This window comes from Chiloscyllium plagiosum, unplaced genomic scaffold (genome assembly GCF_037043375.1).
Source record: "Chiloscyllium plagiosum isolate Xiang-an unplaced genomic scaffold, Cpla_swu_hap1 HiC_scaffold_5, whole genome shotgun sequence".
In the NCBI taxonomy this organism is placed as follows: Eukaryota; Metazoa; Chordata; class Chondrichthyes; order Orectolobiformes; family Hemiscylliidae; genus Chiloscyllium; species Chiloscyllium plagiosum.
In genome coordinates, this window is record NW_028270143.1 from 136,191,202 (window position 1) to 136,203,401 (window position 12,200).

Consider the following 12,200-nt stretch of genomic DNA (forward strand, 5'->3'; position numbering starts at 1 on the left):
CCCACCTCCACAACTAAAACAAAATTACACAATTCCGGACAATTAAACAAGACAGAATTCCAGAAAATGAAACCAGACGGGACCAACACCCCACAATTCTACAGACTATCAAAAATCCATAAACCAGGAGCCCCCCTCAGACCTATAGTCTCACTATCTGGAACAGCAACTTACAGACTGGCCAAAGAACTACATGCAAGACTGAAATACCTAGTAGAAGAGTCACAGCACTCCATCCACTCCACCCAGGAATTGCTAAAAATCATCAAAAACACCAAAAAAAGAGGAAGATGAAGCAATGATCTCATTCAACGTAACAGCACTGTTCACCTCCATCAACATCGACCTGGCAAAGGAAACACTTACCACACTTTTAGAGGAGACCATCACACACACACCAACCACCATCACATTACCAACGAAAACATCATGAAGCTAGTGCACCAGTGCCTCACCACCCACTTCACCTTCAACAAACAGTCTACAAACAAACCAACGGCACACCCATGGGATCGCCGCTATCAGGATTCATAGCAGAAGCGGTAATGCAAAGACTAGAACAAACAGCCCTACCAACCATCAAACCAAAAATCTGGGTCTGCTACGTAGCTAACACGTAGCACAAAACGAAATAAGATAGAAGAGACATTTAACATAATCAACAACACCCTCACAGGCATAAAGTTCACCGAGGAGGAAGAAACCGACAATAAACTCACATTCCTGGACATCACAGTCGAAAGGACCACCTGCGTATACAGAAAACTGACAAACACTGACCAAATACTTAACTACGCCAGCAACCATCCCAACACACACAAAGCTGTATGAGAACACTATTCCAACGAGTCACCACACACTGCAGCACAGACGAACTTCGGAAAACAGAGAACCACCTATACAACGTATTCAAGAACAGATACTCAAAAAATACAGTCCGCAGATTCCTCAAGAACTTCCAACGACAAGCAGACCAAACACAGCCAGAAACCCTAACCTTACCATACATCACAGAAGTTTCAGAAATGAGAGCCAGACTACTGAGACCCCTCGGACTCCTAGTAGCACACAAACCCACCAACACTCAAACAAAAACTAACAAAAAGACCCAGTACAACCCATGGACAAAACCAATATCATCTACAAAATTCCATGCAAGGACTGCCACAAACACTACGTAGGACAAACAGGAAGAAAGTTAGCCACCAGGATACACGAACATCAGCTAGCCACAAAAAGACACGACCCTCTCTCCCTCGTAGCCCTACACACGGATGAAAAAAACCACCATTTCGACTGGGACAACACATCTATCCTGGGACAGGCTAAGCAAAGACATGCCAGAGAATTCCTAGAGGCCTGGCACTCCAACCACAACGCCATAAACAAACACAGAGATCGAGATACCATCTATCAACCCCTCAGAAAACGAACAGGAAATGACATCACCACAAACTTTAGGAGACTCATCCAGGAGAAAGATATAAATAGAAAGCAGGAGACAACAGCTTCGCTTCACTTGGAGGTCGCCACTGATGATGTTACCTAGCCAGGTAATGAAACGTCTGGATATCAAACCTACAGCTCAGCGAGCAAACTACACCCTGGACTCCAAAATCTTACCAATCACTGAGGTCAGGATATGATTTCCTGTTTTTTTGCCTTGCTCCCTTCTTAAACAGGGAGTTACATTAGCAATTTTCCAGTCCTTTGGCACCCTCGCTGATTCCACTGATACCAGAAAGAATGTTTCCCATTGGTTCTTGGGAACAGCTTTCCTTTCTCTACCATACTGAAGCCAGTCAGGACCTTGTACACATCATATCGCCCTTCAACTGCCTTTGGTCCAAGGAGAACAGCTTGTCAATCTTTAAAGAATAATTATGCACAGCAATCTGTGGTCTAACTAAGGTGTTATGCTAATCTGAGATTCACACACTGGAAATGAACTTTAGTGATTTGCCAATCTTTCAAAGCAATTAATCCACATTGTAAAAAGTAGCAATGTCTCCCTGGGCCTCAACATTGCTGCTCTTCTACACTAACGCCTTTGAACAGGGTAAGTGGTTTTTTTTAAAGATTAGATTAGATTACATTACATTACAGTGTGGAAACAGGCCCTACGGCCCAACAAGTCCACACCGACCCGCCGAAGCGCAACCCACCCATACCCCTACATTTACCCCTTACCTAACACTACGGGCAATTTAGCATGGCCAATTCACCTGACCTGCACATCTTTAGGACTGTGGGAGGAAACCGGAGCACCCGGAGGAAACCCATGCAGACACGGGGAGAACGTGCAAACTCCACACAGTCAGTCGCCTGAGGCGGGAATTGAACCCGGGTCTCAGGCGCTGTGAGGCAGCAGTGCTAACCACTCTGCCACCGTGCCACCCACGTATAGTCGCTTCTGATGTAACGCAACGGCTCTATTCTTGTGCAATCGGGTGTTACAAGAAAATCACATGATAGCTGCACCATTTAAACTAATGGGGCCAGAACTGAGTTACAGCCAATAAAACCAAGGAAAGTTCATCTTCTACAAATAAGTCTAAATTCTTCAATTGCATTATAGCCAATTCACGAAGAAACGTGCCATAAGAGAACAAACTGCATCTTAAGTGATATTTCCCTACAGGCAGCCAAACTAAGATTATTACTGACTGCACATATTTAATCGACATATTACTGAGAGCCTGCCACAGGTTGCTGGTAAATTCTTAAACAATTAATCAAATGATAGCAAGGGTTTACCGCACACCCAAGTGAGAAGAGAGTATAATGCCCAAGGTTTTATAGCATAACAGCACAGTACAGGTTTTTTTGGCCATTGTTGTTGTGCCAACCTGTGATAACAATCTGAAGCCCATCTAACCTACACTATTCCATTGTCGTCCATTGACCATTCTATCCAATGACCATTTAAATGCCCTTAAAGTTGGCGAGTCTACTGCTGTTGCAGGCAGGATGTTCCACATCCCTACTACTGAGTAAAGAAACCATCTCTGATGTCTCCTCGTGCTAGCCACTGCCATCTGAGAAAAAAAGCTCTCACTGTCCACCCTATCTAACCCTCTGATTATCTTTCATGTCTCAATTAAGTCACCACTCAATCTTCTCTCCAAAGAAAACAGCCTCAAGTCCCTCAGCCTTTCCTCATAAGGCATTCCCTCCACACCAGGCAATATCCTAGTAAATCTCCCTGAACCCTTTCCAAAGATCCCACATTCTTCCTATAACATGGTGACCAGAACTGTACACCACACTTCAAGTGTAGCCCCACCAGTTTTGTGCAGCTGCAACATGATCTCATTGTTCTGAAACTCAACCCCTCTACCAATAAAAGCACACACATCGTATGCCTCCTTAACCACCCGATCAACCTGGGTGGCAAATTTCAAGGATCTACATATCCAGACACAGAGATCCCTCTACTCATCCACACTACCAAGAATCTTACCATTAGCCCAGTACTCTTTATTCCTGTTACTCCTTCCAAAGTGAATCACTCCACTTTTCCCCATTAAACTCCATTTGCCACCTCACAGCCTAGCACTGCAGCTTATCTATATCCCAGCTGCCTACAACATTTGTCACGGTTGGCCTTAGTCTTCTATGCCCTCATCCAGGTTATTTATAAAAATGACAAACAGCAGAGGACTCAAAACAGATCCTTGTGGTACACCACTGGTACTGAACACCAGGATGAATATTTCCCAACCACGCAGTCTTCTTTCAGTTCGCCAATTTCAGATCCAAAATGCTAAATCACACCCAATCCCACGCCTCCGTATTTTGTGCAATAGCGTACCATGGGGAATCTTATCAAACGTCATACTGAAATCCATATACACCACATCAACCACTTTACCCTCATCCACCTGTTTGGTCACCTTCTCAAAGAACTCTAAGGTTTGTGAGGCATGACCGACGCTTCATAAAACCGCGTTGACTACCCCTACCCCTTTCTAACTATATCCTCTTAAATCCCTTTCCAACAATTTACCTACAACCAAAGTAAGGCTCTTTGCTCTATAACTCCCCTTCTTGAACAAGGGGACAACACTTGCTATCCTGCAGTCTTCTGGCACTATTCCTGTAGACAATGACAACATAAGATCAAAGCCAAAGGCTCTGCAATCTCCTCTGACTTCCAGAAAATCCTAGGATAGAACCAATTCAACCCAGAGGATTTTCACACTTTCCAGAATTGCTAACACCTCCTCCTTGTGAACCTTAATCCCATCTAGTCTAGCAACCTGATTCTCAGTATTGAAGACTGAAGAACACAGCATTCAGGCTTCCTTTCACCAAATGTTTGTGTGCAGCAATTGCAGGGGCTGCAGAATGACTGATTGTTTTGGGACAGCCCTTTGACACCTCCACCATGAGAGAATCACACTTTAAAGAGACTTGCAAAATATTTGCCAACTTCACATGATTCAATAAGTCTACAAAAAGTAAATTATTTATTAGACCAAGATATGTTAGCACAATGGAGTCCATTTGGAATGGCTCTGCATCCAAGACAACAATGGGGATAACCCACAGTTGAATCCTGCACCCATATCCCGAAATGCTTCAATTACTTCCAATTTGATCCAGTTTGAAATACAACCTTCAGATTTTGTCACCTTTTGCAATGCTTCCTGTTGCTCAGGGTTAAGAGGTGGCAGGCCAAGTTTTGACTGCCCATTCTCCAGCTTCATAATGTCACCACCCTGAAATAAAGCAGATTGTAACGTTACTTTTCAGTTTTCATGAGGCACACTGCAACAAACAGACAGGAATGTCCATGCTTTAATACAAACCGTGGACCATAACTCAACTGCAGGAATTCAAGGAGGCAGTTCACAAACACATCAGGGCAATTAGGGACGGGCAAAAAACCTGCTGAGCTAAACACCCAGCTAACGAACGACTTCAAAAAATTCCCTGTGCTGTAGAACAACTGGGAGTAAGTGCACTGCTTCTCGGGGAAAGACTGAATAGACTAGACTCATCTCCACTGGATTTTAGAAAAATAAGTAGCAACTTCTTTGAAACATACAAGATCTGGGGGACATACTGGAGAAGAAAAAAAAAGGTTCAAAAGTATTAGGAGATTCATTAGTCAGGAGAATAGATAAGCACTTCAATAGCTGCCAACACGACTCCAAGATGGCATGCTGGGGTGTCACACCACAGCTATTTAGGGCAGGAGGGATTACGCTGCTTTGTGCAGTTTACAGACCATTAACTAGTAGGAAAAATGTACAGGAACAAATCTGCAGGAAAATTACTAATGCAGACACCATGGAGTATTTATAATGGACAGAACTTTAATTACCCAAATATTGACAGGGATACTGCTAATGCACAACACAGCAAGGAGCCTGGACAATGTTTACAGGCATTTCCAGCAGCATGTGACCAATCCAAAAAATGAAGGATGTAGTGCTGGAGCTGGCCTTAGAAATGAGGTGGGCCAGGAGGATCAAGTGTCAGAGGGGGGACATTTAGGACACAGTGATCATTGTATCGCCAAGATTCAGAATAGCACTGGAGAAAAGCACTCAACAAACCAGAGTAAGGAAACTCAGTTCGGGGAAAGCTGACTTTAATGGGTCAGGAACAGAGCTGAGCAGGATTGGTTGGACTAAGACATTGGTGGGAAAAAACACTCTGAAAAATGGCCCAAAGTGCAGGTGGTACACGTATTTGAGGTATAATTTCCCTCTAATGGGAAAGGAAGGACAAAGAAATCCCGAGTACCCTGATGACAAAGCAGATTAAAATTATTACAAAAAGTCAACATTGACAGTTGTAAGTTGAGAATCAAGAGGAATGCCAAAGATGCAAGGGAGAGGTGAAAAATCAAATAAGAGAAGCAAAGAGGAATTAGGAGAAAAGGGAGCATAAAAATAAAATTCCAATCTCTGACAGGGATCTCAACAGCATCAGCCTTTGGAGGAGGAGTACGGCCAATCAGAAAACAATGACTTACAGAGGAAGGCATGGTAGAGCTGTTAACATCAATACTTTGTATCTGTCTTCACAGAAGAGGATTCCTGCCCATGCCATGGTGGCATAGGAGGACACAGTGTCACAAGAAAGATAAAAGATTAAAGACGAAGTCTTAGATTGTTGCCAAGTTAACAAGGCACTGGGACCAATGAGATCCATCCAAGGATTCAATAGACCATAGGTGTAGGAGTAGGCCATTCTGCCCTTCGAGCCTGCACCACCATTCACTATGATCATGGCTGATTCAAGGAATGGACGGTTGAAATTCTAACAGCAGTCAGCATAATACATCAGGAGAAAGCTAGGACTGCAGATGGAGTGTGGGGCATTGGAAAGCAGGTCAGGCAGCATCCAAGAAGAGTCAACATTTCAGACATAAACCCTTCATCAGGATGTGACTGCTCTTGTCCAGCACCACACGTTTTGAGGAGAACACATCAATCTTTCATGCTCTCCAGGAAAGTGCCAGAGGTTCTAAGAACAATCCTGACAATTTCAGATCATTTTGCTTAACTTTGGAGAAACTCAATAATCTAACAGCATCTGTGGAGAGATTGGTGTCCTGGATCTAGTGACCCTGGAGAATGTTTTAGCTCAACTTTGGTAGTAAGTTTCTACAAGCAATTATTTGGGACAGAGTTAGTAATTACATGAAAAGGTTGGGCTGATTAGGAAGCATGGATTTCAAAAGGGGAAATAGTGTTTAACTAATGTAGAGTTTTATTTTGAAGCAACAGAAAAAGTAAATGTGGGTAATGCTATTGATGAGGTATACATGGAGTCCAGAAGACATTTGATACGATGCCACAAAACAGACTTGAAGAAAGTTAGGTCACAGTATAAAAGGGACAGTGACAACATGGAAACTAAACTGGTTGAGTGATAGGAAATAACATTCAGTCTGGAGGAAGGTTTGGAGTGGAGTTCCCCATTGGGACTCTTGCTTTTCCTGATAATAAGGGTCCAGATCAGGGTGTGTGTGGGATTTCAAACTGTACAGGTGACAAAACTTTGGAGAATTGTATGCTATGATGGGGAACAGTGTGAAACTCCAAGAAACATTGGTGGAGCAGATAGACCAGTAGCAGATGAGGCTAAGAGAAGTGAATTGATGTGAAGAGATAACAGATGTGAGTACTGATCATGCCAGCATGTAACGCACATCTGTAATTGCCCTTGAGAAGGTAATGCTGACCTACCACCTTGAACTACTGCAGTCCAAATGCTGTAGGTACAGCCACCATGCTGTTAGGGAGGGAAGTTCATGAAATTTACCCAGCAACACTGAAGGAACAATGATAAGCCCAAGTAAGGAACTTGCTGGTGATGGTATTCCCATTGTATCTGCTGCCATTATCCTTCCAGATGATATTGACAGCACCTTCCATAACCACAGTCAAAGAGCCTTAGTGAATGACTGCAGCACATCTTGCAGAAGGCACACAATGTTGCTGATTGAATACTGAAGGTGTTGAATATAGCACCAATCAAGCAGGCTGCTATGGCATGGGTGGCAAGTGTAGGTCTAGCTTCTGACCTACTATTGTAATCACTATTTATATTGTAGTCCAGTCTGGTTTCTGATAACAGTACCCCTAAAGATGTCAACAGCAAGGGATTCAGTATTGGCAGCGCCATTGAATATCAAGAGCATAAATACTGCTTGCCCCTAGTATGTCATACAAGGATGTCTGCAAGTGAGGCCCAGGTCATAGGAATCAGAGTTGCTATGCAATGTTTAGAAATCCAAGCTTACCACTTTCAGGGGAAGAGAGAAACAATTCCCAGACACACTGGCAATCGCATGGAGGATAGGTTGCAAATGCTGACCTTTATGGTCTGGGATCTTCAATAGTTGTTGCAAAGATAGCCCTTCAGGGAAGGAAATCTTCCCTCACCAGGTCTAGCCTACAGGGGATTCCAAACCCACAGGCATGTGGTTGAATCTTAACTGGCCTGAAACAGTCCTCGCAAGCCTCTCATTTCAGTGGTAATTAGGATGGACAACAAATGCAACATTAACAGAGGATATCATGACAGATGAACCACTACTTTTGGTGATAGCCACTACTTTTGCCTATCACATTACTTTCAGATTCAAGGTAAATAGGGGAAATATATACAGGCTACAAAATAGAGGACTAAAACTTAATTTGATTTTTTTTTAAATTAAACGGAGATGCAGGGCTAGGCGATGTGTTGTAACTGCATGATATGGGAGTTGGTGTACCCCATTGTGGTTCATAGCGACCACATCTGTAGCAAGTGTTGGTTACTGGAGGAACTCCAGCTCAGTCGATGAGCTGGAGTCTGAGCTTCAAACACTGACATTCCAGAGAAAGGTTTTTTTGGGGTGAGGAGCCTTAATTGACTATTTCAGCAGACAGTTACACCCCTTACATGAACGGCCTCTAATTCAGTCAGGGACTTTTCATTGCCTTGACTTCTATCTCTGCGTTACAGGATGTTATTCACTTGGAATGTATCGGCTTATCTGTGTGAAGGTCCCCTTACAGCTTTGTGCGCTTCATAAATCTGACTGTCTTAGCACTATCAAATGGGTTGGATTGAGTTTTAGTAACTATATCATTCTTTATCTCTTCTGCAGGATGTTTTTGTGCACATTGTTAAGAATCGCCCCCACATGCATCATCCCCTGCTAAATGCCTAGCCACAATATGAAACAATGTACTTCACTGCTCATATTTTAAATACTATTCAACTGAAGGTAGAAACCACGATGTCACCAATGATAACACCTCTTTCAGAGTCCTGCTACACCAAAGAAGTTTGGTTTTCCCAAGAGGCAGGATAAATACTGTGCTAATTGTGGCTAACTCCCTTCGTGATCTCTTATTTGAATAACCTTGTCCAGCACTACAACTTATTGTCTGGTTCTTCTTCTGACCATTGAATAGTGCCTACTTTCTACGACATGCTCATATTTTTGGATTTCTAGTTTCCATCCTTAAATCACTCTTTTTAAGGATCTACATATGTCTCACATTTGAACAAACCCTTTGACATCTACTGGATGATTCCATTGGAACATAATATACAGGAACTGAATTAGGCCATTCAGCCCATCAAGTTTGCTTCAACATTCAATTACAGCTGATGTGTTTCTCAACCCCATTCTCACAGCTCTCTGCGGTAATGAGTTCCACAGATTCACCACTCTGGCAGAAGAAATTCCTCATCTCAGTTGTAAAGGGTCATCTCTTCACTCTGAGGCTGCGCCTTTGGGTACTCATCTACCCTGCTAATGGAAACATCGCCATGTCCATTCTATCCAGGCTTCTCCATATTCTGTAAATTTCAAATCAGAACTCCCTTATCCTTCTAAACTCCACTAAGTACAGACCCAGAGTCCCCAACCACTCATTTTCGTAAGCTTCCTCTGGACCTGCTACATTACAGCCTGAACAAAGACGTATACAGCTTTTTTTTTGGGGGGGGGGTGGAGAAAGAAGGGGGTTGTTGTTCCAGGAGGAAAGGCAGATATGGGACCTGCCAACCAATCAGCACCTGTCCTCCTGGCATATATACTGTTTCAGATGTTGATCATGCAAGTTCAAAGGCTTCAGCAACATGTTGCTAATACTCAGGTCGACAGTAAAATAAGTCATGGTTTGGCTCAATTTTCCAAATCTTTGAGAAAAACTGACATTTAACACTGCAATTTTTGTTATCCATCCAGTTTCAGAATTTGAAGCACTTGAACAATTGGGCCATTTCCGATGGCAATTAAGAGTCAACCATATTGTGGATCTAGAGTTACACGTAAACCAGACAATGATGGTAGACCATCTTCCCTAAAGGGCATTAATGAGCTAGATTTTTTTGAAAAATCAGCAATGGTTAAGTGGTTACCAGCAAACCAGTTCTTAATCCCACCTTTTATTAAAATTTCAGCACCTGCAGTATTAGGATTCAAACCTATGTCCCCAAAACAACAGCCTGGGGTTCTGGATCACCATATGAAAGGAGAGAAAACAAATATACCTCAAATATTCGGTTCCCCTTTTACAATGGGTTGTTTGCACTCTGAAGAAGGGCTAATGCCCGAAACGTCGATTCTCCTGTTCCCTGGATGCTGCCTGACCTGCTGCGCTTTTCCAGCAACACATTTCCATCTCTGTTTGCACTCTGACCAAACACGGTGTAATATATGTACTCACACTCCACCCCCATCTACTCCACAGGGCAGGTCACATCCTTACCCACTTCCATCAGATTCAATAGGTTTCTGCTCCTGCCATCACTATGGCAACTAAAGCCAAGAGTCTGTTCAAAGTTAAGGTACACCATTTCACATCAGTTTGTTGAATGAGTATGACAGTGACGAATAAAGCTTTCAGATAGACCTACCAACATCATCTGCAATGTGGGGCTTCCCAAGGGTTCCAGCATCTGTTGAATTAAACAACAATTTTCAGAATTTAATAACCACAATCCCACCTGAACTTACTGGACAGTACAGTTCAAGAAAAACGCTGGAGATCAGAGCTGGTCAGACAGCATCCATGGCAAGACAGCAAGCTAACATTAAGTCTAGATGAATCTTCAGAGCTGAAGAGTCATATAGACTCAAAACATTAGTTTGCTCTGTCTTCATGGATGCTGTCTGATCCACTATGACCTCCAGCATTTGTTGCTGGAATCATCAGCAGTAATTTGTTTCCACAGCTCCAGTTGGCATAGCTTTGGATGTAATGCTTCAAAATTTTCCCAAAGGGATGAGTTTCTTTGAAGGAATTTAGTTGGCTGTGCTCAATGTTGAAAATATTTCCACCTTTGTTGCAAAGTACAAACTCTGGAGAAACCTACACACAGGATTCTGGAGCAAGGTGAAGGCCAGCCACTGAAGCTGGGGTCAGAATGGATCAGTTTGCTAACAAACACAGCTCGGAGTCTGACAGTGAGATAAAGACCCACGGTCTACAGGAGAAGCACCGCCACCCCCCACAGTACCCACCCCACCCCGATCACATACCACAATAACACTAACTCAATTAGCCCTCCTCTACAGCTCCCCTCCCTCCCCCCGTATCCCCCCACCACCACAGCCACCTCCCTCCCCCCCTCCCCCCCCCCAACCACCACCTTCCCTCCCCACCTCCCCTCCCCCCCACCACCACCTCCCCTCCCCCCCAGACCCACCTTCCCTCCTCCCACCTCCCTCCTCCCTCCCCCCGCCCCCGGGGCCTGTAATCGAGGGAAGCCTCACCACGCCGCAACCCCCCCTCCCCCACCCACCCTCACCCCGGGGCTGGGATCCCGATCCCGACCCCCCGCCCCCTCCACCGGGTCCCTCAGCGGAAGTGAAGCTGACCGCCAGGCCCCGGGGCCTGTTACCTGTGGGAAGCCTGTGAGAGACGCCATCCACCCTCCGAGCTCCGGATCCTGAGGAGCCGCCACTGCCACCGCCCGCCGCCGAGAGATCTCGCGAGAACCGTTGGCCGGGCCGCTGAGGGTCACGTGTAACAGATGCTCCCGCCCCCGTGGGAGTCACATGGTGCCGAGCCCCGCCCCGCCGGGGGTCACATGGTGCCGAGCCACGCCCCGCCGGGGGTCACATGGTGTCGAGCCACGCCCCGCCGGGGGGCACGTGCTTCTGCTCCCCGTCCCCGTGATGATCACATGGGAACTGAGCTCCGCCCCCGCGGTGAATCACGTGGGACGGAGCCCGTCCCATTGTCTGCCGCCATCTTCTGAAGAATAGCGGAGTCGGCATTGTACTAGCGCCTTCCTCTTATCTGCGAGGTTCTCAATAATTTTTCCCTTCACCTTCATATTGAGCATAAGAAAAGTAAAAAAAAATAACGGTTTGATTGAATGGGTGGAGATCCTGTCCAAAGTGGGATGTCAGATTGTAGATGAAGAGGATGAGGCGTCTGACTGTCAGTGGACAATAGACAATAGGTGCAGGAGTAGGCCATTCTGCCCTTCGAGCCAGCACCACCATTCAATATGATCATGGCCGATCATCCTTAATCAGTATCCTGTTCCTGCCTTATCTCCATAATCCTTGATTCCACTATCTTTGAGAGCTCTATCCAACTCTTTCTTAAATGAATCCAGAGACTTGGCCTCCACTGCCCTTCGGGGCAGGGCATTCCACACAGCCACCACTCTCTGGGTGAAGACGTTTCACCTGAGCTCTGTCTACCCCGTATTTTTAAGCTGTG

The 12,200-nt window shown here is 44.9% G+C and overlaps 2 protein-coding genes across 3 annotated transcripts in view; both read right to left on the minus strand.

Moving 5' to 3' along the window:
* Positions 1-11,476, minus strand: part of LOC122548380 (poly(U)-binding-splicing factor PUF60) — a 67,396-nt gene extending 55,920 nt beyond the window's left edge. For both annotated transcript variants that reach the window (XM_043686951.2, XM_043686952.2), the window contains exons 1-3: positions 11,368-11,476; positions 10,381-10,422; positions 4,638-4,724 (exon numbers count right to left, since the gene is read on the minus strand). In XM_043686951.2, the coding sequence (XP_043542886.1) occupies positions 4,638-4,724; positions 10,381-10,422; positions 11,368-11,394 (156 nt within the window). In that variant the 5' untranslated portion in view covers positions 11,395-11,476. The remainder of the gene's footprint in view (positions 1-4,637; positions 4,725-10,380; positions 10,423-11,367) is intronic.
* LOC122546194 (uncharacterized) overlaps positions 1-12,200 on the minus strand; it is a 655,534-nt gene that overhangs the window by 366,986 nt on the left and 276,348 nt on the right. The gene's annotated exons all lie outside the window — the stretch shown is intronic.